The sequence below is a fragment of the Cynocephalus volans genome, chromosome 8 (genome assembly GCF_027409185.1).
Source record: "Cynocephalus volans isolate mCynVol1 chromosome 8, mCynVol1.pri, whole genome shotgun sequence".
In the NCBI taxonomy this organism is placed as follows: Eukaryota; Metazoa; Chordata; class Mammalia; order Dermoptera; family Cynocephalidae; genus Cynocephalus; species Cynocephalus volans.
Window position 1 is genome coordinate 134430051 of NC_084467.1, and position 26633 is coordinate 134456683.

General features: G+C 35.7%; 1 protein-coding gene across 4 annotated transcripts in view; it reads left to right on the top strand.

The window, feature by feature from the left end:
• RASAL2 (RAS protein activator like 2) overlaps positions 1–26633 on the top strand; it is a 347490-nt gene that overhangs the window by 310785 nt on the left and 10072 nt on the right. For 2 of the 4 annotated variants that reach the window (XM_063104403.1, XM_063104405.1), the window contains exons 7-15: positions 73–171; positions 674–1228; positions 3565–3709; positions 8001–8145; positions 11775–12011; positions 13931–14132; positions 16180–16379; positions 17268–18126; positions 25046–25180. In XM_063104403.1, coding sequence (XP_062960473.1) covers positions 73–171; positions 674–1228; positions 3565–3709; positions 8001–8145; positions 11775–12011; positions 13931–14132; positions 16180–16379; positions 17268–18126; positions 25046–25180 — 2577 coding nt within the window. The remainder of the gene's footprint in view (positions 1–72; positions 172–673; positions 1229–3564; positions 3710–8000; positions 8146–11774; positions 12012–13930; positions 14133–16179; positions 16380–17267; positions 18127–25045; positions 25181–26633) is intronic. The other 2 variants (XM_063104404.1, XM_063104406.1) reach the window with 2 other exon arrangements.

The following is a 26633-nucleotide window of genomic DNA, read 5'->3' on the forward strand; positions in this document are numbered from 1 at the left end:
AATGATAGAACTAGGAAGACCGAGTCCCCAAATGCTGTTTCCTTTTCCTTATCTCTAATCTTTATGTTGAAGGTTACCTACTTAAGTGGAAGTAAATGCTTCAGCTGTAACTCTGCTTCAGAGAGAGATAAGTGGATGGAAAACCTTCGCAGGACAGTTCAACCAAATAAGGTAATAATGGTAAATGGTAAATGTAGTAGTAATACCTTAATTTTTATAGAGCTTTATAGTTTTAAAGCACATTTATATGTTATACCATGTTATGCTAAAAATAATCTAATTACAGATATTATTATCATGGTTTTACCAGTATGGATAAGAAGACTCAGAAAAGTTGTGACAAGTCAGAAGCTAGTACATGATAGAAATAGGACTTCTTAACTACTTATCTCTTTTTTATTTGCAGAAACTAGTTCAATTGCCATGAGACTGGCTATATGAGAACTTACCATTTCAAGATGATTTTTTTTAAGCTAAATAAAATAGAATGTATGTGGTGCTCTAAGATTGTGATACATTCTTATTTCAAGTTTGCTATTATAATAAACAATGACATAGCTATCTCTTTCATTATTTGTTGACTCCCCTTAATAGAGTACATAGGCAATGTCACCTACTTTAAGAGGAAAATGTTCTCTTTCTCTGAAAATTTAACTTTTTTGCCTCTTTACAGGACAATTGCAGACGAGCTGAAAATGTTCTCCGTTTATGGATCATTGAAGCCAAGGACCTTGCCCCTAAAAAGAAATATTTCTGTGAACTGTGCCTTGATGATACTCTCTTTGCTCGTACAACCAGCAAGACCAAAGCAGACAATATTTTCTGGGGCGAACATTTTGAATTCTACAGCCTTCCACCTCTTCATAGCATCACAATTCACATTTATAAGGATGTGGAAAAAAAGAAAAAAAAAGACAAGAATAATTATGTAGGATTAGTCAACATTCCCACTGCCAGTGTGACTGGTCGCCAATTTGTAGAAAAGTGGTATCCAGTGAGTACACCTACACCCAGCAAAGGAAAGACAGGAGGACCTTCTATTCGGATTAAATCACGTTTCCAAACTATCACCATTCTGCCTATGGAGCAATACAAAGAATTTGCAGAATTTGTCACCAGCAACTACACCATGCTGTGTTCTGTCCTTGAGCCAGTAATTAGTGTGAGAAATAAAGAGGAGTTGGCTTGTGCCTTAGTGCACATTCTTCAAAGTACTGGCAGAGCCAAGGTAAGTGGATTGCATTACCTGAAATCTCTTAGCCTACCTTTTACAAAGAAACAAAAATATGGATTCTGTGGAGATCCAATTTAGAAAAATGTGCTTTGCTATTAGTCAAAAAAAGGAAAAAAAAGAATTAAGAAGGAAACCTATTAGCAGTTCTTAGATCCAGAAAAGATGGGGATTATAAAACTAAAGAAGTAAAATGGAGAGACCAACAAATACTAAAGTCATTTGCATGAATGATAGATACCGTAGCCAGCTCTTTACCATCTAACAAAATAAGTGGTAGGATAAGCATAATAACCCTACATTGTGTTCAAGATTCTTTATTTCTGAAGTGTTGTATGCTGGTTTTCTCCCTCATTATATTTTGTTTAAGATTAACTGCTGACTATATCCCCTAGGCATAGAAGTAGGTATTCCAGAAGCATGCTGGGTATTAGCAAGAGTTCTCATGGGATTAAAATCTATATTTGAAATAAAAATATCAAGGGATGTTATACAATCAGTAGCTGTTTCATGATAGCCATATCTCATTTCATCCTGAGTAAAGGTAAAAATTCAGGAAGAAAAAAGAAATACTGTGATGTAGGAAGAACAACCATCGACTAATACAGTCTTTGACCTATGAGACATACATACTCACTTAATGGGGCTGGGTCTCCATTACATTGTATGCCAACTGGTCATAGTAAAATTATATTTCAGATCCAGAGAAGTTAACAGCTAGAATAATTTATTTAGAACCAAACAATAAGATAAAGTGTTATTAAGATTCCTTGATACAAATCAGAATACATCAGTACATTCAACATTATTTCCTTGTCTGTCTTTCTGATAATAATTTTTGTGCTTAAATTTACTGATAATAATCTTGAGCTTTCTGTTGTTAAAAAGGCTTAAGAGTTTGGGGTGAGATGTCATTGAAATTTTGAGTCTTATCGGAAATTGCATGGACATGTTCTTTTTGTTTTTCAGTTACTCAAGGTTCAGGATATACATAAGGTTTATTTTAAACAACTTATATTAATTTATATACAATTTAGGTCCAATAAACTATACCCATTTAAAATGGAAAAATTTAATGAGTTTTGACAGATTATGCACCTGTTGAAACTACCACCAGAAGCAAGATGCAGAATGTTACTAACACCCGCAAAATTTTCCTCGTGCCTTTTAACGTAATGGGACCCTGAGTAAGTCCCATTAATGTTTAAAATGCTTAGTTTTAAAGTAAAAATAAATCAGCATATTTCCTCTGTTTTTGGTTTTGGAGCCATTGAAATGTCCAATAAATACATAACATTCAAAATATATGATGTTATCACATTTCAAACTGAACAACAATAAATACTGAATTTTAATCAAGTTCTTTAAGACTGTTGGAGAATGAAGCAGCTATTTCTTCAGGGCTTCATCTCTCCTTATGCCTTCTCCATGGATGAATGGATGGATGGATGGACAGACGGATGGATGGATGGATAGACAGATAGACAGACGGACATATAGATAGCCTACAAAACGAGTGCAAATGATGAGTTCAAGAAATTCCTTGTTGATACTGTGGACCAGTTTGTAACAATTACATATTGAACACCTAATATATTGCAGAAACTGTTAGGTGGTGGAGATATTGTGGTGAACAAAAGTAGGCACTGTCCTTGGCCTCATGGTGCTTACAGTTTTCTGGGGAAAACAGATCTTAGTCGAGTGATTGCAGAAATAAATGTGTGATTACAGTGAGAAATACAGAGGATAAAAAGACAAGGGGCTATGAGTATGGAGCAAGGGGACCTCACTAGTGGGATTCAGTGGCAGTTTTGGTCAGGGCAGGCTCTGCTGAGGAAATTATGTGTGAACTAAGATCCAAAAGATCCCAGGAATTAGCTCCATGACAGTGGGAGGAACAAGAGTGGGAGTGGAGCAGAACTGAGATCAGCATTTGCAAAAGGCTTTGTGGTGAATAGAGAACATTGTGTATAGGAAAGTCTTGGTGTATTAAAGGACCTAAAAGGAAGGCCCTTGAGGCCGGAGCAGAATGCGGAGAGAATGGTACAAGACAAGGCTGGAAAGGTAGACAGAAACCAGAAAACACAGAGACTTATAGGCTGCATTCAGAATTATGGTCTTTATCAAAAGTGCAATGAAAAATCTTTGAAGGAATTTTAAACCTAGGGACAGTGACACCTAAAATTTTATCCTGACTGCTTTTTTCTTTCAAATGAATCTGGTAGCTTTAGTTTTATAGCCGCATTCCCAGGAAGTCTGATATTTCATCAGTCTCTTCTAATGTATATTATTTATTCAGTTACTTTCTGCCTGATTGAACATTATTCTACCAGGATTTTCTGACTGACTTGGTGATGTCTGAGGTGGATCGTTGTGGAGAGCATGACGTCTTGATCTTCAGAGAGAACACCATTGCCACCAAATCCATTGAGGAATACCTCAAATTGGTGGGACAACAGTATCTTCATGATGCACTGGGTATGGAAAAGAATTATCTCCTCTTTCCCTTTCTATTTTAAGTTATTTTACCGTCATGAGACAAAATTGAGCTCAAATTCTGCGTGGTATTTAGTTCTAGATTACTAGAATGTTAAGGTTTGAGTTTCGGCTGTAAGAAATCTTCAGTACTCACCAGCGGAGGAACCACAGATTATTTTATTACAATATGTGCAGAAATAGAAAGCTCATCAGTATACTCAGGTACCCCCAGGCCCCCAAGTTTCAGATTCTGGGATATACAATAATATTAGTGGGTGTCATTACTCTACCTAAGGTGGCCTATTTTCCGCAACGGGTTGAATATTTATGCCATGATACAAATATATTACACAAATTTTGGAAGTGTTAACCTTAGTTACTGTGCTAACAAAATTCTAATCAGAAATGAAACTCTTGCCAGTACCTACGACTCCAAATATCCGCCTTCAAGATTTGTAGAGTGTGTGTGTGTGTGTGTGTGTGTGTGTGTGTGTGTGTGTGTGTGTGTGTGTGTGTGTGTGTGTGTGTGTCTGGCCAATATGAGGATCAGAACCTTTGACCTTGGTGTTACAAAGCCATGCTCTAACCAACTGAGCTATCTGGCCAAACCCCTCTAGAATTTTTAACGTAAGTAATTTTTATCCAATCAATATTTCTTGCTGACTAGGCCACTCACTTGCAGGTTCATGAACATATCATTCATGAAATTCAGGCATTAACCACTAGAGTAAAGCGCTGTACTGGGCACTTACGTCATGACAGAGTAGACATAAGTTCCCTGAAAAAAATAACCCTTTCTTTTATCTCCATATCCCAAATACTTTACAAAGAATGTAGAGCAGCACTGTCCTACAGAAATATAATACGAGCCATGCGTGAGTAATTTTAAATTTTCTAGTGGTCATAGTATAAAAATGGTAAAGAGAAACTGGGTAAATTAACATTTTGTTTAACCCAGTATATCCAAATATTATTTAACAATTAGCCAATATAAAACTATTAATGAGGTATTTTACTTTTTTCATACAGTCTGAAATCAGTGTGTATTTTACATTTATTACACATTTCAATTTGCACTAGCCACATGTCTAGTGCTTAAAAGTCACATGTGACTATCAAGAGTATATCAGTAAAGGTATGTTGAATGACTGGAGAGATTTTTGCCATTGAGGAGCTTACAATATAAAGAGATGAAAGTGGGAGCTAAAAAAAAATAAACATAAAAAGAAAGAAAGATACAACAGTCACAATAATTTGTTGAACTTTTGAAAGGAGAGAATGGAACTAAGGGCACCAGAGGTGAGAAAGGGGGAGATGGAGGGGAGGTTAGCAAGAAGTTGGAAAAGGACCACAAAAGATTACATTGTATAATGATAAATATAGTAATTATCCTGATTTGAGGATCAAGTATTACATACAGGTATTGATATTCAACACTGTACCTCACAGATATGTACATCAATTATGTTTCAATTTAAAATAATTTTTTAAAAAATTAGGAAAAGAAAGAAATTTCTGAAATAAAAATAAACTTGGGAGGAAAAAAGAAAAATAATATAGGGAGATGAGATAGGGATATTCCTATAACCAAAAAGAGAAATCCTGGGTTTTTTTCAAAGAATTAAAAAAATTAATCACACCTGATAGAATTGTAAAATTTCCTGTGTGAAATACATTTATGTTGTGTGTGTACCTTAAAGGGTAGAAAGGTTATTTAAAGACAGACATTGGGCAAGGGCAGTGAGGGGGTTAGTATGGGGGAAAGAACAAAAAAGCACCGAGGTGGGAGAGAACCAGGCATGTGTGGAATAAAACCTATTAGCTGAAAAAAGACACAAAAGAGACAAGTGAGCAACAACAAAAGATTATAAAATAATTAGAATCAATTTGTTGGGAGACTTGAATGCTTGCCTAAGGATTTAGATTTTATAGTAATCACTGGAGAGCTGCTGAAAGTTTTGAGCAGGGTGCTTTCAATGAAATTAACTGGTTAAGATGGGTTGGTGAAGAAAGCTACTGAAAGCAGAGCTGTCAGTTGGAAAGTCATTGTAATGAGGAAGGAAAGAAATAATAAGTCTCTGAATGAGATAATCAGTGAGAGTAAGAATAGAGAAAAAGATGGATATGAGAAATATTAAAGTTGATCTGATAGGACTTGGCAGCCTTTTCCAGATTGTGAGAAGAGGAAGGGATCAAATATCACAGAGAATTTTAGGCCTTTGTGAGTGACTAGGAGGATGATGAGATTCTTAACAAAAATGGAAATCACAGAAGTAGTAGGCTTAAAAGAGGGGAAATATTTCCACTTCACATATATTCGATTTGAAGTTGTCTAGCTGGCTGTTGGAAATTTGGGACTAACTTACCTATGGGGAGCAGTTAATTGAAACTGTGAGATTACCAAGCAGGAAGAGAATAGGGACAAAAAGGGATTTTATAGTGCACCTGGGTTTATGAGCAAGGAAAGAAATTCAAGCAACCCCTCAAAGATCTCTGATATTGTGTTTGTAATCCAAGGGCAAGAGCCAGGGTAATAAGAATGGCTGCTGCTTCTAAGAGCAAAAACAGAATTAGCCAGTAAACTTCTTCAGGACAGGGATTGTATTATCTTCTCATTAAGGTTTTGCTATATTTCATATACAAAAAGTAGATGCTGTTTTCAGACTGCCTGAGAAACTCTCAGTGAGAACTGATTTTAAAAGTTGACAGTCATATTGTGCAGTGTCTACCTGCTTCTTAACCAGTCTTCATTTATCCTGATTAAAGCAGTCCTCTTTACTGCACAGATTCAGCCTCATTTAGACTTAAATCTTCCATTTGTTAGCCCCTTTACCTTTCTGATTTAAATCGGATTGCAGTTGATGTCCTGTGACACACAGGAAATACCATCTGTGAGACAGAGAAAAGAAGTCCCTGAAAAGGCCTGATTTCCACCCTTCCTTGACGGTGGAGGCAAATTCCTTTCAGCAGTAACATATCCATACCTGTTGACTTATTCCTATATGTGAAATTTTGATGCTAGATAGTGATGAGTTAATGATTTACATAGAAAACACATCATAGAACATTCTGAGCACAAACAACATTTAAACAACATAGTGAACAGTCTGGCTCTAATTTTTTTCAAAGGCAAGAGAGCCAATTTACATAGGCTTTTTTCTTGAAGAATAAAAGAAAAATAGAGTTAATATTCATGTGATTAATTAATATTAGTATTGTTTCCCTAGAATAGATATAATTTAAAAGAACTTACCAAATAGAATATTTATGATACACATTTAGAGTTTGGCCAATTTTCTCATGGGATATTTGACATTGATTGCTTAGTTTTAAATTTAGGTGCTCTTTAAATGAGGTAGATTGTGTGGAGACACATAGCATAGGAGACATGGAGAACATGTTAAATACATATCTTGTGAGAATTGGTTTTTAAAACCTTTTATTAGTTTTGGCCATTTCGCCTTATGAAAGATATGTAAAAGTTGTTTTGTTTGTCTATATACTTTCTGAACATGAAAAAAACCTGATCCCTAACCTCCAAGGTTTTTCTTCCTAGTAATGAGAGACAAATAAGCACAAAACAGGGTGTAACGTGGAACAGTAGAAGATACACAAGGTATTTTGTATAGTGGAGGATAAACAGGTAAGGTAGAGTATTTGTTCTTTCAGAGGATATTGGGCATATCTGCATAGAGGATAGGGCTTCTAAGCTAAATTTATATGGAAAAGCATACACAGGTTATATAGGGAGATCTTCTGCTACAGTTTTGTGCTGTGTTGAATGACTATCCCCATTACACGAGGTAAGCCTAGAGACCCTTACTTACTCTGTGTTTGGTACCAACATTAGCACTTAAAACCATAGGTAGGCTATTCAATCAAGCTTGGGTTATTTGTTCTTCTAGAATAACAATAATATTAGTCACCCCAGTAGAGCCTTATAACAAATAATGAATTCATGCTGATTAAATATATTTATGGTTTCAGTTAAAAGATATTACATTGTTTAAAGTAGTATTGTTGCTATTTTTATAGATACTGTGATGATGATGTTAGTGGTTGCTGTTATTCCACTTCCAGGATAAGGAAAATAAACATGATATGTGGGGTGTGGTAACTCTTGGGTTCCAAAGCAATGACCCTTCATGACCAATCTTTCATGCCTTCCATATCAGGTCTGCAGAAAGAATTTCCCATATACATCTTAGGACAGAAATCCTAAGTCATTTTATTCTGTTCAGGAAGACACTGTTTATAGTTATACTGTCTGTCATTTTCTCTCTTCAACTAGGGGAGTTCATCAAAGCTTTGTATGAGTCAGATGAGAACTGTGAAGTAGATCCCAGCAAATGTTCAACTAGTGAACTGATAGACCATCAGAGTAACCTGAAAATGTGCTGTGAGCTGGCTTTCTGCAAGATCATCAACTCTTACTGGTGAGCTGGTGTCTGTGCATCATCCCTTGCTTATGGAATGTACATTTTTCCATGTAAAAGTCATCACAATGTTAACTGTTATTTCCCAACCAAAAGAAGGTCTTATGGGAAAAATTGAAAGTTATCCTAATACAGTCCTGTCTGAAATCTAAAACTCCAAGGTAAGCAGAAGTATTTCTATACTGGCTATCTAACCTTTCCCCAGAATATTAGTATTATACCCTCTAATACCAAAAGTATTTTTCTGGCTTTCTAAAATATTTACTAGTGTTGAACAGATGTGTTCATGAATTTTTTTAAATATTTTTTTTCATTATACATGTTTTTGGGGTACAGCTTGTTGTTTCAATATGTGCATGTATTGTATAATGATCTAATCAGAATAGTTGGCAATCTGTCACCTAAACAATTACCATTTCTTTGTGGTTATATCATTGAAGGTCTTCTTTTCTATCTTGAGATATACAGTACAATATTATTAGCTATTGTCACCCTAGAGCACCAGAACTCATTCTTCCTAACTAACTGTAACCTTGTGCAGTTCTACCAACCTTTCCCCACCCCACCCCCTCACTTTCCCTGCCTCTGGTAACCACTATTCTGCACTCTATTTCTCTCTCTCTTTTTTCTCTCTTTTTAATATATTTTTGTTAATTGACCCATGATAATTGTATATATTTATGGAGTACAATATGATATTTGGGTACATTTATACTGTGTACAATGATCATACCAGGGTGTTTAATATATTCATTACCTCAAACATTTGTCACTTCTTTGTGTTAGGAACCTTCAACATCATCTCAACTAGCTATTCAAAGATACAGTACTTTCTTGTTAACTGTAGTCTCCCTGTATTACTAAAGAACACTAGATCCCATTCTTCCTATCTTTCTACTATTTTGTATCCACTGACCACCCTCTCCCTATCCTCCCTCCCTCGTCCCCCCTCCAGTCTCTAGTGACCACTAGATCAACTTTTTTAGCTTCCACATATGAGTGAGAACATGTGGTATTTCTCTCTGTGTGTCTGGCTTACTCCACTTAACATAATTTTCTCCAAGCTCATCCATGTTACTGCAAGTGACAGGATTTCATTCTTTTTTATGGCTGACTAGTATTGCATTGTGTATATATACCACATTTTCTTTATCTTATTGTGAATAGAGCCGTGATAAACATGGGAGTTCAAATATCCCTTCAAGATGTTGATTTCCATTCCTTTGGATATAGAATTCCAGTACTAGGATTGCTGGATTGTGTGGTAGTTCTGTATGTAGTTGTTTGGAAAATCTCCATACTGTTTTCCATAATAGCTGTACTAATTTACATTACCACCAACAATGTTTAAGAGTTCCCCTTTATCCTCATCCTCACCAGCATTTGTTATTCTGTCTTTTTGATAATAGTCATTCTAACTGGGGTGAGATGATATCTCATTGTGGTTTTGATTTGCATTTCTCTGATGATTAGTGATGTTGAACATTTTTTCATATACCATTTTTTCATGGCCATCTGTATGTCTTTTTTCAAAAAGTTTCTATTCAATTTCTTTGCCCTCTTTTTAATCAGATTTTTTTTTTTTTTTAACTATTTAGCTGTTTGAGTTCTTTGTATATTCTGGATATTAATCCCTTATAGGATACATAACTTGCCAATATTTTGTCCCATTCTGCAGGTTGCCTTTTCACTGTTTTGATTGTTTCCTTTGCTGTGCAGAAGCTTTTGAGTTTGATATAATCCCATTTGTTAATTTTTGCTTTTGTTCCCTGTGCTTCTGAAGTACTTTTCCTAAAATCTTTGCCCAGCCTTATGTCCTGAAGTGTTTCCCCTATGTTTTCTTCTGGAAGTTTTACTGTTTCACGTCTTACATTTAAGTCTTCAATCCATTTTGAGTTTACTTTGGTATATGGTAATACTTAGGGGCCTAGTTTCATTCTCCACATATGGATGTCCAATTTTCCCAGCACTGTTTATTGAAGAGACTGTCTTTTCCCCAACATGTATTCTTGGCTCCTTTGTCAAAAATCAGTTGACTGTAGGTACATGGGTTTATTTCTGAATTCTCTGTTATGTTCCATTGGTCTTTGTGTCTGTTTTTGTATCAGTACCATGCTGTTTTAATTACTATAGTTTTGTAGTATATTTTGAAGTCAGGGAGTGTGATACCCCCCACTTTGTTCTTTTTGCTCAGGATTGCTTTGGCTACTTGGGGTTTCTTGTTGTTCTGTATAAATTTTTTAATTCTATTTTCTATTTCTGTGAAGTATGTCATTGGTAGTTTGATGGAGATTATGTTGAATCTGTAGATGACTTCGGGTAGTATGGTCATTTTAAAAATATTGATTCTTCCAATCCAGGAGCATGGGATGTCTTTCTATATTTGTGTGTCTTTAATTTCTTTAATTAGTGTTTTATAGTTTTTATTGTAGAGATCTTTCACTTCCTCATTTAAATTTATTCCTAGGTATTTTTTGTTGTTATTATTGCTATTGTAAATGGGATAGATTTCTTGATTTTTCTGCAGGTTCATTAATGTATAGAAATGCTACTGATTTTTATATGATTTTGTGTCCTGCAACTTTATTGAATTTGTCTAGGAGTTTTTTGATAGAGTCTTTAGGTTTCTCGTCATATAAAATAATGGCATTTGCAAACAGGGACAATTTGACTTCCTCCTTTCCAATTTGGATACCCTATATTTCTTTCTCTTGACTAATCGCTCTGACTAGGACTTGCAGTACTGTTGAATAGAAGTGATGAGAATGGACATCCTTGTCTTATTCCAGTTGTTAGGGGGATAGCTTTCAGCTTTTCCCTGTTCAATATGTTAGCCATGGGTTTGTCATATATAGTCTTTATTTTATTAAGATACTTTCCTTCTATACCTAATTTGTTGAGAGTCTTTATCATAAAGGGATATTGAACCTTATCAAATACTTTTTCTGCATCTATCAAGACAATCATGTAGTTTTTTTCTTTCATTCTGTTCATGTGATTTATTACATTTATTGATATGCATATGTTGAACTATCCTTGCATCCCAGGTATAAATCCCACTTGATCATGGTGTATTATCTTTTTGATGTGTTGTTGAATTCAGTTTGCTAGTATTTTATTGAGGATTTTTGCATCTGTGTTCGTTAGGGATATTCGCCTATAGTTTTCTTTTTTTGTTGTGTCCTTGCCTGGTTTTGATATCAAGGTAATGAGTTTGGAGGAATTCTGTACACTTCATGTTCATGAATTTTGGTGATAGCTCTAACCCCAGCAATTGATGAGATTTTGAAAGATTTTTGATGAGCATTCTTTAGAGAGATTTTGGTGAGCTGTATTAAACCAGATGGTTTAGTCAGGAACCTCATGCCATTTTCCCACTTTGCAAATCTAAATTTACACTAATCTGGAGTTTTATAGCTTTGAGTTTTTAATCTCCATCTGGCCTTCTGTGAATTTTCCACTACGTCTCAGCAATGACTCAGGCAGAGCCTCATCCCTAGATCTCTCCTAGGTCTTCCTCATAGGCTGGCTCTACAGCAGCAATTGGTTGGGTCAGAGTGGGATCACTTGTGCTTTCTTGGGTTTTGGTATTTTTATATTTAGAGTTTTCGGTATTTTTTTTTTCCTAGTGTTTTCCCTCGTGAGTTGAAGGAAGTGTTTGCATCATGGAAGCAGCAGTGTCTGAACCGTAGCAAGCAGGACATCAGTGAGCGACTCATTAGTGCCTCATTGTTTCTCCGTTTTCTGTGTCCTGCCATTATGTCTCCCAGCCTTTTCAACCTTATGCAGGAGTATCCTGATGACCGTACATCCCGGACTCTAACTCTTATTGCCAAAGTCATTCAGAACCTGGCCAACTTTGCCAAGTAGGTGATGCTACCATAACCACTTTAAAAACATATTGTTTAATGCAGCTGGGATACTGACATTGAAAAAACATTAGATGTTTAAAATATTCTCATCACTTGGCTGCTTGGTATTTACTGACTTCTGACTCCCTCAAAAAAATAAATAAATAAATAAAACAAACAACAGAAAAAAAACACCACACATTCTTTAAAAAAATACATGAGGCCTAAAATTTGGATGGGTATGGGGAGCCTCATCACTCATGTTAATAGATTTTCATTGTGATGTTAATAAAAATTGCAGAAAAATGGAAACGACTTAAATATCACTTCATAGAGAACTAGTTTAAGTAACCTATGGTACATGCATTCAATGGAATATTTGCAGCCACGACTGTGTTTACAAAGAATATCCAATAATGTGGAAAATGTTGAAGATATAACTATATTAAATAAAAGTGCTAATAAAAATACTTTAGTCAAAAAAAAAAAAAAGACAGGATACCCAATGGTGCATATGCTGTTATCCCAGCAATATGGAAACACAAAAATCTAAGTGTAAAATAGTTGGCAACACAATCAGACAAATTCTGTGGTTACATTGTCTAAGACAACTAACCCGGCCACTTCAAAAAAGACAACGTTATGAAAAATGCAAGCGTTGGAGGGGCACTGTTCTAGATTAAAATAGACTAAATGCAATACTTGAAATTTATTTTGATCTTAAATTAGAAAAAAATCAATAAAAGTTATTTGGACAGGATTAGTAAAATTTAAATATAGACTATATAAAATGATTCATGAATAATGTTTTTAAAAGTTGTAGTGTGATAATGGCATTGGTTTATGTAAGATACTTTCCTTTTTCTGAATGGGTTCTAAAATATTTAGACGTGATATCTGTAACTTAGTTTAAAATGGTTCAGAAAAAAAATTGTGTGTATATATAAAGTGAAAGCAACTGGGCAAAATGTTAACAATTGGTTAATGTGGATGAAAGGCATATGGGTGTTCATTGTATATTCTCTCAACTTTTCTGTAGGTTTTAAATTTTTCAAAAGAAAGTTAGGAGAAAGCAATTAGAGAGGAAGTGCACTCAAATATAAATTACAGATATGTTTGGGTAGTTGAGTGACTGTACCTACACTTTTTTCTTTCCACTTTTCCATTGTTTTCAAATTTTTCTTCAGTAAGTTTGTATTTTTGTAATCATTTATAGAAAATAACTTTAAGAAATGACTGGAAAGTAATTTACGGTTGCAAAATTGATCACAGATTTACTCAGTATTGAGGCTTAATGATCAGTTTCTATCAGCAATGTATTGAGAGAAAAAATATTGTGATTTCAATGAAGCAGACTATTTTCTATTATAAGTAGTGGTTTTTGAGATGTGCACTATTTTAACTTTGTGTACCCTGTAGGCCAATGCAGAAATATACATATTTACCTATATTTGAGCTAATTCTGGTAAAAAATATTTTTAGTTTATTTTAGAATAGGCTTTATGAGCTTAAACTAGATCCTGAAGATAGCTAGAATCCAGACAGGCAAAGGAGAGAAGTTCTTCTCTAGTGGAAATAAATAACATGAGCAAAAACTCGGAGAAGAAAAAGAATATAATGTGTTTGAGAAACTTTGAAGAAGCTAGTGATATTGAAAGTTTGCACTGGTGAGGTAAAGGAGTACTATATTTCAGACAGCCTTGAATACCAGGAAGAAAAAGAATTTTGGCTTTACAGAGAATAGAAACCTATTTAAAGTTTTTAAGTATTAAAGTAATACTAAGAAAGTATATTTTAGCACTTCTCACTTACAGATAATACACAAAATTAGTTCTTACCTCCACGAAATAAAAAAAAAATTATAGCTCTGTGTCAAGTCAACTCAGAATGATCAAATCTTCTTTTCTGTCTCATTTTCTCACCCTCTACTTCAGGTTTGGTAACAAAGAGGAATACATGGCATTCATGAATGATTTTTTAGAACATGAATGGGGTGGAATGAAGCGCTTTCTTTTGGAAATCTCTAATCCAGACACCATCTCAAACACTCCAGGCTTTGATGGTTACATTGATCTGGGTCGAGAGCTTTCAGTTTTGCATTCCTTACTGTGGGAAGTAGTTTCCCAACTTGATAAGGTAAAGTAGGCTGAAGAATAATGGGAGATGGGAGATAGAGAATTTTAATGTACCTGAATTCTAGAGAGTATCTAGAAAATGATAGCACTCACCTTTGTGCTAATCAGGAGCAACCTTTTGCCCTAGAAGTCTGGGTATAAATGGTTTTCATTTCTGAGTAAAATATGTGGTCTACAATCATGAAATTATTAATATACATTTTCAAATAATTACCTGAATTAATGTAGTATATTTTTATAAATTTATATTTAGAGTACATATCTGAAAATTTGCCTAGAAACATATCACACATTGATGTATGGAGCCTTATCCCTGTATAATAAGATTAGATGAAACCTCATATAGTAATTTGTAACAACAGTGCAGACCTAGGAAAATACTGAGTTTATCATGTTCGAGTAATTTTACCCATGAAAAAATTTTTTACTAAGCAAGTCGGAGAGTTCGATATAATTATTAGTGCTAAGAGTCATGCGGGATCTGAAAATCCTGATGTTTTCTTACTCTACAGGTATAAATTAAAAACACAGAAAACAATTTGCATTTTTAATTATTTATTTTCTGGCTATAAACTAAGAATTTTACTAAGTATCATATTAAATGTATACCATGTCAATTAGTTCCTTCTGGAATTTTACAAAAAGAAATAGATTTTGTAGTAGAAAATAGCCTAACGGACTTTAGCTAGGTTTATCACAATAATTATTGATGTTTTTGTTTGCTATAGATACTTTATATCTGTGGTGATATATTAGAATAACTTCAAAAAGCAGTTATTTTCTGTGATAAGGATTTGTTTGTTTCCTCCATTTTCCTATTATCCGTTACAATGCAGTACCAATAAAATTTAGAGGGGAATAAAACCTGTTAACAAAACTGCTTTCCTGAGGAAACGTAAATGGTAGTGTGTGCACTGGTGCTTAAAACATTTGTAAAATAAAAAACTGGTCCTTATTTCTAGCCCCATCTACACTTTTAGAAATGCTAGCAAAATTTTAAGTTTCAGCTATGCTGAGGGTAAATTCCTTTAATATGAATCTTGACTTGTTGAGCAAATAAAGACATACTTCGGATGGCATTTGTACCCATTTGAATAAGATAGAAGAGTCTATTGATTGCTGAGAGAGCAAAGATGACCCAAAGGCAGCCACATAAAACTGCCTAACAGTTAATGGGTCCCAGAAGACCCTATGAGAATAAGAATTCCCTAAAGAAAAAAATGATTGAGGTGGATAAAGCAAGTACTAAAAAGTTATTCTTTGTTGAGTAACTGTATCAGTGGGATGCAGATACAGTTATCTTGTGAAATACAGCTGGTTTATTCAGGGTCAAGGTCTTTTTAACAGGCTTTGTTCTGTAAACATACTTTCTCTTTTTTAGTCTCTGTTTGATCCTGGGAACCAGGAGTACATCTAGACATATCTCACAGAAAGAGTTTACTTGATTTTGCTGTTTAAAAAAATTGTCTTACTGATAGAAACTCAGTTGGCAATGGGTCAGGGTTCCCAAGATTGACTGGGGATGGTGGATGGCAGTATCAACTGTGTGCCCTGCAGTGGATCCCTGAATGCGGCACCTTTTTGTATGTTGGCATGCATTTCTTTTCTCACATGGTCCCTTTTCTTTGGAAGTTTCATCACACTAGCTGATCCTCTGGTCTTGAAGTTCTTTTTGGTTAGAAGGTGTGTGGTGCTTCCCCTACCCTCCCCCACCTTTATCTACTAGCCTCCCACAGACTTAGTTTGCTTTGCATGCCTATTTTAGTGGAATGGCAATAGTCTGGTTGTTTTGAGCATGTCTTTTAATTTTTATTTGCGTAATCCTAATTTCTATTTCCTTTCTTTCCTGGATGTCTGCTGCACCTTGTTTCGCCTCCTCCATTCATCACGACGCCATGGTTCCGCTGCTCCATAACAATGCATTATGAACCTGCCACTCCCATATGCAAACACCTACCCTTCCCTCCAACCTACATCCCTCCATCAATGGGCATCGTTGTCCCACAAACAATTTGTGGTGGATGTCACAATGCTTATTATCCAATTAGGGTGAAAATTCCTTCCTACAGGCAACCGTGGCAAAACTGGGGCCTCTCCCTCGTGTTCTTGCTGATATTACCAAGTCTCTGACTAACCCTACACCAATACAACAGCAACTGAGACGCTTCACTGAGCACAACTCCAGTCCAAATGTCAGTGGAAGCCTCTCCTCTGGGCTGCAGAAAATATTTGAAGACCCCACTGACAGGTATGAAAGAGAGTGTTTGAACTAGAAAAAGATACGGTTTATATTTGGCAGAAAAATATTTAACTTATTTGTTGAATTTTGCAACTTTAAAGTCATGAGCAACGGAAGAGAATTTTCTGACCTAGATAAATTGTTTGTCATAGTAATGCACAAGATCTGGGATAACTTATTTTCTAGAATGATAGTATAGAGTTATATTCAATAAAAGTCATTTTAAAAAATCTGTGTCCTAGGGCTGGCCAGTTAGCTCAGTTGGTTAGAGCACAGTGTTATAACACCAACCTCAAGGGTTCAGATCCCCATACTGGCTAGCTGCCAAAAAGAAAAATAAAAAAATAAATGTGTGTCCTGCTTAATGGAAGACTAAGGGCTTTATGAAATTGATGTTTTTAAATATTGTGGCACTCAAAACTCTAGAGAACTCACTGAAAACCATTTTATACCTAGCTACGTCAGCTGGACAGTTGGATACAGTGTTGATGCTTAGACCTTGTTTTCTATTTTGGCAAGACTTGTGCCTTTAGCGGGGACCCTTTGATTATGCACTCAGAGCTTTTCCTCTTGAAGGTTTAGACAGACACAATTAAATATGAATTGGAATGTCTTGGGAGAATTTAGAATCTAAATAGGAAATTATTGGAATTCTGGTAAAAACTGAAAAAAGTGACAGGGTGGTATATACAGTGTTATTCTCTACCTTTGAGGAAAAACTAAAAATGCCAGATTTTATTCTAAGAATTATAATGATGAAATCTGAGTTTCTAAAGAAATATAAGTATCCACATTGGGCCTGTGAACCTGCAGAAGAGTTCATGTGCCTGAATTGAAAAATCTTAACTATGTTGAATTTGCCTCAAGAGTAATTAAGGGCCCCTTCCTGTTCCACAGTGATTTGCATAAACTAAAATCTCCAAGCCAGGACAACACAGACAGCTATTTCAGAGGGAAAACATTATTGCTGGTTCAGCAAGCCTCTTCCCAGAGCATGACTTATTCTGAAAAAGATGAAAAGGAAAGTAGCCTTCCTAATGGTAGGAGCATCTCCCTCATGGACCTCCAGGACACTCATGTTCCAGTGGAGCATACATCTGTCATGCTTGATGTGCCTATGCGCTTGACTGGAAGCCAGCTTTCCATAACCCAGGTGGCCAGCATCAAACAATTGCGGGAAACCCAGAGCACCCCCCAGAGTGCCCCCCAAGTGCGAAGGCCCCTGCACCCAGCCTTGAACCAACCAGGCATCCTCCAGCCCTTGTCGTTCCAGAACCCTGTGTATCACCTCAGTAATCCAATTCCAGCAATGCCAAAGGCCTCTGTAGATTCCAGTTTGGAGAACCTAAGCACTGCCAGTTCCAGAAGCCAAAGTAACAGTGAAGACTTCAAACTCAGTGGACCCAGCAATAGCAGCATGGAGGATTTCACCAAACGTAGCACTCAGAGTGAGGACTTCTCCAGGCGGCACACTGTGCCAGACAGACACATACCTCTTGCCCTGCCACGACAAAATAGTGCCGGGCAGGCCCAAATCCGAAAAATGGACCAGGCTGGGTTAGGTGCCCGAGCCAAAGCCCCGCCATCCCTGCCACACAGTGCTTCCTTACGTAGCACCGGGAGCATGTCAGTGGCGTCTGCAGCCCTGGTGGCCGAACCTGTGCAGAATGGGAGCCGGTCCCGACAGCAGTCCTCTTCTTCCAGAGAGAGCCCTGTTCCCAAAGTGAGAGCAATTCAGAGACAACAAACACAGCAGGTAGGGGTGAGTGCTGGAGGGGTCTGGTTTCTACTCGGTCCAACTGTTTCTTTGGTTCTTTATACATAAATCATTGGGGAATCTAGTTGCTAACAAGGTTTTCACTTTAAAATATTGCAACCTTTAAATGGAAATAGGAAACAAAAGTTTGGAAGGCTTCTGGCTAGATGAGAGAGCAGGAGGTACTTAGGCTCATTACCCTTAGGAGATTATAGCAAACACGCAAGTCCTTTCTATCTCTTCAAGCAGCAGAGCTACTATACCTCAGTTTGCACTTAGAACAAATCTATGATGTTGAATGAATAATTAGACACTTAAACTATGAAATCTGTAGCCCAAATCAACTATATTTTGGGAATCTGGAAATAAATCCTTCTTAATTTTTTCCTTAAGCTTCCAGAATAAAGTTTTGTATTCTGAACCAAGAGTTTAATGAAACTGCTCCCTACTCCATCCCCCAGCTCCCTCTGGAAATATCAAGTCCCATGTGCCTTTTCCTGGAAATGGCTAGAAAAATAAACAATTGAACACCTATAGAGGCAAGGTGAAGGACAGGGTAAGAAGAAACACAGGTGGCTGACAAGTATTGTAAACATTTGCAATCCTTTATATTTCCATTTACATGGACAAGCCCAACCAGTATCACACCCAATCTTAATATAATGAGATTTCCAAACTTTTTTCTTGACAAATACTTGTAAAAAGGTTTGCCAAGAATTTAATCATTTGTTCCTTACATATCACATTTTAAGGCACCAATACATATTTTACCCCTTGAAACAAACTAATAACCTTAGGTATGTGTATATATCTTTCACCTGAAAAGATTTTTCTCCTAAAAAGCTTTGTGTTCGTTTACTTTTTTTTTTTTAATTAAATTATACTTTATAAGTACTAGGGAGCTCGTGATTAAAAGAGTTCTGTGCCAAATCCTTTTATGCAGCAAAATAACTGGGCAGGGAGACTGCAATAAAATTCTAGTGTATCTCTTTAATATATTTGCATTTTTACCAGTAGGTACTTACTGATTTGGCTGCTTCTGCCTCCAGTCTGCTATGATCAGAGCTCCTTGCCCCTATTTTTATAGTTATTGTTTAAAAAAAAAAAAAAAAAAATGGAACATTTACAGAATCCTTGGGTGCAGAAGTATAGGAAGGGTTGAAAAACATGACTAGCTTAAGCTGATTCTGGGCAGAACCTCCTAGTTGGCCATTCTTTCCTGAGAAATAATGTTTTCTTCAGTCTTAAATTTTTCATTGCTGTTTTGTTATATTTTCCAAAATTTCACCTGTTCACTTGATTTAATAAGCATTTTCATTTAAAGAAAAGGAAATATATATATAATATATATTATATACAAGTATATTTTTTATATATAAATGTACATATATGTATAAAATGTGTGTTAAGAAGCTATCGGTCATTTACACCTTGTTGTGAATTAGTCTTCTCGCATTGCTTTTGTGCTAGCCTCTCATAGAGATCAGCTAATTTCCGAGAATTATTTATTGGGAAGAGAAAGGAAAGATAAGTAGTTTTAGAGATGGAACACTGGGTGAAAGTAAACATGTACTTGGGGGCTTAGAGCAGCACGAGGGTACTGAGGATGAGATAGGAAGTAGAGAAGAGAATCTGATTGACAGAAAGGGACAGGACAGGGGAAAGAGCCCTCCACCTATTTTTTATAAGTTTATTTAGGTTCAGCCCTGAACAGAAAAGAAAAACTTAAACTCTTTTTCTTTTACCATTCCTCCTGTATCATGTAGGCCTCAATTCCCAGGGCTCATGACTCAGGCTGATGTTTATAAATATTATAAATTAAATATCCTTTTGTGTACTCATCTGGAGTCAGTTGTCATTTATAACATCTCTATAGGAAAATATAACATCTATCCCATAAGCACACAATACATGTTTCTGAGGGTTGTGAATAGAAGCCTGCCTGGATGGATGGGAGGCAGGAAATGCATACAGTCTCCAAACCAATTTTAAAATCAATTTTTCTGCCACAACCATTAATGAGTCAGGAAATGTCTATATTGGCATGAAGTTGGGCACAGCCACAGTGAGATGTCCTAGCACAGCTTTGAATATTCATCTTTGTTTATGCCTTTGCTGGTACTGCCACCACAATATCAGTTGACACATAAATCGCTGTATTTTGATTGCTCAAGTTTCTGGGTTTTCTACACTAGCTTTTTCTACCCAGATGGTTCATTCTTTTGAACTTATGTCTTTAGTTTTTTTATTCCTTATCTTTCCATTTCTTGTTTGCTTTTCTCATCTCACTCCTGTGAAGCCTCTGAAGTTCTATATAATCAGCACATTTTTTAGGCAAATTCCTCTACATATTTTAATTGCAAATTGTGCTGGGGAATTCTTCTCTCCCAAACACTGGAGGATTTTTTTGTGGAGATTGTTCTGTAGGCGTCTGTAATTATCAGTGGCTTTGTCCCATGCAAATTCCATTTGTATCTTAACACAAAGGAGTGGCCATTGTTGGCAGCATAACCAGCTTCAGTCTTTTCCGTCTAGTGAGTAGGAAGGAAATAAAATTCTAGGGAAACAATTTACAGAGAAAGAATTTTTTTTTTTCAGGAAACTGTCTATTATTTTTTTTATCTTTTTCAGCCTCTATTTGGATTTCTTTTTTCACATTTTCCTCTCTATTTTGTTTGTCATGTATCGTGTACTCTGTACAAATAATAGGCTTTATTTATTTACAACATATAAGTTGTTCAGATTTAGCATATTCTCTAACTTAGAAATTCAAATTTGAAGAGGCCATTTAAAATAAGTATTTGACTAGACTGTCTCTGTCTGATGCTGCAGTTTTCACGTTTGGATTTGTTGAATCCTCTCCTAACCAGCCTCTTCAATGACTCTCAGAGTTTAGTTATTAATTTCATGAGCTCTTTCTTTAGTGTTGATAGAAGTATTATTCATTTATGAGAACTTGACTGTTTCAGACATGAAAAAACTGAAACTAACAAGTCTTGTTTATATCTAGTAAGTACTAGCAAGGAAAGGGAACTGGACTGTTCTCAGTTGTCCTCAGAATAGCCAGGCTATATGACTAATTGTAGTATCAGTGAAACTGCTGTGTCAGGCCCTTTTACCCTAAAGCATTATTTTTTCCAAGGAAACCCTATACAGCTTTATCTCAAAATGGAGATATTTCCAGGGAATTCCTGCTTTTTTTCTGTCTTTTTCATCTTCTTTGATGAGTTTGTTGAAAGTCAGTGGATATAAATTCTCTTCCTGAGGCTATCTCTAAGCAAGATGGGATCTGAACCACTTACCAACCTCTTTCCTCAATTCTTTGACTATGAACTAGAGATAATAATTTTTGCTACCTATCCAACTTATAAAAGAGATGGAACAATCATTGACGGAAAGCCTTTGATATTCTTCTAAAGGATTAGAGGAAAAACTTAGAGTATCCTTCTTCTAATATTAAATTATACTTTAGTGATGAATTCCAAAGAGAATCCAGAGTAATAAGTGAATGATATTTTATTGAGCATCTATTATGCATTTAACTAGTCACTACCATTCAAAAGAACTGTATGATATGGTGCCATTAAGTTGACAAACTATTTGGGAAATAAGGCCAGCACACATAAGAACAAAAGAAAAAATATAAAAGATAGTATATAGTTTTTTCATATGAAGAACATATTAGAACAAAAAATAACTTTGAAACAAAAATCACCTCTATTTTCTTCCAATCTAGCACAATAACTATTTTTTATTTATTCAATAATACTTTCTCTCTATAATTTTGTAAAGGCTTTGTCATGAATAGAAGTAATAGTTGGGATTGGTCTGATTTATTTTGTCAATTTTATTTGTTAAGTTATTTTGACCACCTACTGTATGCCAGGGAAAGTGCTAGGATACATTAGGAAGTGGCTGAAAATAAAATTCAACCAATAGAATAGGAATAGACCTGGAATGCCCAGTTTCCACTGTACAATTTTTCATGATTCATTGGACATTATGTTAGTCCTTCTGAAGATGCTGTAGCTATCACCATCACCAGTGGAATGAACCACCCATTGTTTTTACGGCTTCTCACTTGGCTGTTAAAACTTAGATTACCATAAGATGGTGGTGGTGGTGGTGGTGTTTTTAATATGCTTTTGGGGGCTAAGATCTCTCCTTTGGTGTGTTCTTAGGAATACCATTAGTTTGCAGTGCATTTACAGGCACTACATAAATAGTTACCCATAACAAATCACAGGGAAAGAAAGTTCATTCAAGCCGTGTCTTGCTAACTATATAAACCAGAGAGCTGTTGAATTAGCTGCCTTGAAGTAATAAATTACACATAGTGAAGTTGTTATTAGTTTTATTAGCTCCTTTATCTCAAATTGCTATTGAATAGAAAATCCTGGTTTTACAATAAAGCAGCTTTCCCATGCCCTGCGTGCTAAAGTGATGATTATAAAACTAAAAAGGCATTTGTCTTCTTTAAATATTGACTTTCTATTAATTTTTTAAAGACTCAATGCTATATTCATTATAGGTTTCCAGACACACATATATCAAGTGAAAGTCTAAACCCCTTGTTTCTATTTTTCTTTACCAGTACTACAGCAATTTATTGTATTGTGCTCTGTTTTTTAAAATCCAGTAGGGGGAGAGTTTTAGTGTGTGTGTTTCTGTGTGTAAAGTACCGTGCAGTCTACAAAGTGCTTTTACATGCAATCTCATTTGTTTCTCATAATAACTTTTTTTTTTTTGTCTTTTTTGTGACCGGCACTCAGCCAGTGAGTGCACTGGCCAGTCCTATATAGGATCCGAACCCGCGCGGGAGCATCGCCGCGCTCCCAGCACCGCACTCTCCCGAGTGCATCACGGGCTTGGCCCCTCATAATAACTTTTGATGTGGATAGTTATTTTCCTGTTATAGGCGATACTATATCCTATGGGCCAGTGTTCCTAAAGCGTAATACTCAAAATTGTTAATGTGTACACTAGGTGTTTGATCTTGTTATATTTTAGTACATATTAGAAAAATATATAAAGTAACTATTTATCATATAAATATATGAAGTATATAGCATCAAATTCATGATTTTACTGATATTGCTTAGTACATGGGCTAAGCTAACTAAGAAAGTTTTTTCAAAGGAAATAATAAGTAGGGCTTGCCAGTTAGCTCAGTTGGTTAGACTGTGGTGTTGATAACACCGAGGTCCAGGGTTCAATCCCTGTACCGGCCAGCTGCCAAAAAAAAAAAAAAAAACAGAGATAATAAGTAAGTAATATATCAGTGATAAGGTGAATATGATAAAAATATTCAAGTGATATACAAACACATGAAGTATAAGAAACGTATCTATATACCATAGTGGAGATGAAGATTAGCTTCAGTATCCTTAGTACTTAAAAGTCTAAGACATGTTTACATGTTTCTTGATACAGTGGAGAAAAATGGCTTTATAGAAGGAATTTCTAAAAGTTCATTCACAATTGCTTATTTGTGTGTTATGTATGTATATGTATAGATGCACACATCCATCCTCAGGGATAAAGCCATTTTTATTAATACATGTCTATAATCTGCTTGTAAATCAACCAGGTTCTCCTTCAGACCTTTATGAAATACCCTCATATTACTTTTGCAGCCCATCTCTGATAACTTGTTAGTCTCTACAACCAGTTTTTTTCATCCAGTCTTTCTGACTTTCAAGGTCATCAAAATACCCCTTCTTTTAAAATATTTATTTAGAGTTTTAGTGGTTCCTACTCCAGAATGATATAAAGAATCTTCTTAAGGTATGTGGCTCTGTGTGGGAGAGAAAATTCTCTTAAATTATGAAATTATGGAGTATTGGTCCTCAAAACACAAATCCCTCCATTTTAATTATAAAAGACTAACTGACATACCAAGGTTTGTTCTCTCTCTCTCTCTCTCTCTCACACACACACACACACACACACACACACACACGCTCACGCACTGGCCAGAGAGGGGGAGAATGTGTATTTTCAGCCTTGTTTGTGGAGAAAGCACTAATGTTCAGTAGCCTAATATAAACTGTAACATCTATCCTCTTTGTAGCACTCTGAGGTTTCCAAAGAACTGTCATTCAGGATAGGTGGTAATGATGAAGGTGGTGGTATCCCTATTGAATAGATTAGGAAAATATTGTTTAAGAGATTAAGTGATTTAACTACTTAGTGGCAGAGTTGCTACTCAAGACCAGTATTCTTAACACTTGATATACCTATATTGGAAAAGGACAATTTATCTAGCTATCCTAACTGGGTATGCTATCCAGTATCCATTGTTTTGATTCTGTATTCATCAAGAAACTTTCTGGTCTAAAAATATGGACTCCTGAGTGGTCTTAACCCATAAAGAAGTCAGTGTTCTGTAAAGACAACCAATATCACTTGTCATTCTCTTTCTCTAAATGGTTAATATGAAAACTAAGTATTTAGCATTCTGATATGTAAATGGGCAACTTGTGAGTTTGTTTAACATTAACCAGTTCTTTGGTTCGTGATGATCTCTGGTTTAAACAGATGTTTCCTAACCTGAGCAACTAACCGTCAAGTTATGCTTTCTTTATCCCATTCTATCAGTTCATAATTTGGTACCTAACAGAGTTTGGAGCACTGCGCAAATTAACAATTTTAAGGCCTTGGCTTTCTTTAGAGGGAGAAAAAGGACAGTTCTTGGATGTGATACATACAAATTTCTATTAAGAATAGCTCGTTCTTATACAAATGTGTATTCTCTTTCCCCACCCCTAGCTTTGGCATTAATAAAATGTTACTTAAAGCTGAGAACACTTATTAGAAAACGGGGGGATCACAGTTATGTCTTCTAAGAATAGCTCTCTTTGTAAAACGTAAGTGGGTGAGCTATTTTGGGACACACTAATAACTATTTCTGATGCAGGTTCAGTCACCTGTGGACTCTGCCACAATGTCTCCAGTAGAGAGGACAGCAGCCTGGGTACTGAACAATGGGCAATATGAAGAGGATGTGGAAGAAACTGAGCAAAATCAAGATGAAGCCAAGCATGCTGAAAAGGTAGAACCTAATTCGTCTTATTAGCTTATTGCCTCCACTAGCAATAGGCCACTCTTGTCTAGCCAAGGACGTGATCCACCCTATTCCTCTTATCATATACATATCTGTGGATAATATAGGTCAGTGGTATATGTATGTCTACATATATGGAAAATGTTCATCATGCTGGGGGGGTAGTTTAGCTATAATTTTTTATGTAGATTCTGTAAAGGACCCTCTGTTATTCATTTCTAGTCATTTTAGTTGAATATTTAGTGTTTCTGTAAACTGGTTGTTAGTCTTTAACCAAGGCCAAAATTACCTTAGGACTAGACATCCTTTCTATATCTTGATAACAATATGGTTTCAGTTTTGGGGTTTTGTTTTTGGTTTTTTGCCTTTTCTGGTTAAAGAATGTCTAGCTCTATAGATAATTCTTAAAGGATATTATCTATTGTTTGGCATTTGGCTTTTTTAAGAAAAGTTGACATGAGATAAAAAGGATTATCAAACAAGAACCTTGATATCATATATGGCACTATCACATTTAATTGGCAACCAGACGATTAGTATCTTCTTACTTATCAGCATGATCCTAAACTATGTTTATTAATGCAGTCTACCTCTTCAGAACTGTCATTAAAACTCTCACCCTTGACCTTTTGGATTAACAAGTGTAGTTTAGAACCATGTTGGGTAAGTAGTAGCTAGTTGACTGGTTGTTACATGAGATAATATTGTGTGTAAGTAAATTGCATTTTACAAAGCACTATACAGATTTATCATTGATTACTAATGAATGTAAGTAGACCATCCGTAGGAAAGCTTATACTTTTCAATCACCTGGAAAATTTGGCATTCCAGTATACTAAAACTGCAACCACAACTTTGCTATAAGAAAGGGCCATGTAACCAATTGAATTACTGAATTTATATCAAGCTTCTTAGTAGCACACAGGCATATATGTTCCAGCAAGCGGTACCCCATTCGACAGATAAAAATGGCACATCATGAAAATGGGCCAAGAGGCAATATTAATCAGCCCTAGAGAACATGTAGGCCTTTGCTTAGTGCTTGTGACCTGAATATTTTACACTTTTATAGTTAGGAAGAAAGCAGCAATAGCCCACCCTGCCATAAAATTCTATGTATTGATTTAGTGGCTTAACATTATAAAAACGTTGCTTGTGCTTCAAAGGACTGGTTCTAGTAGAGCAAAGGAATGACGCTCTGATGAGCCAAGATATGTCAGAGATCTACAGTACAGATGATGATACAGAAATCTTCTCTCTTGTAGACAAGAGGGCTTTTGGTTTAAGTGACCTGTCAGGCCTCAAAGTTTTTAATCTTTTTGCCCCCTCCCGTTTGATACCATCAGAGATTGGATATGGCTTGCAGCAATTCGTAGTTTAAGGTGGAGAAAGATACATAAATATGTAGAATTTGGAATGCAAAGTTAAGGTTTAAAATGTA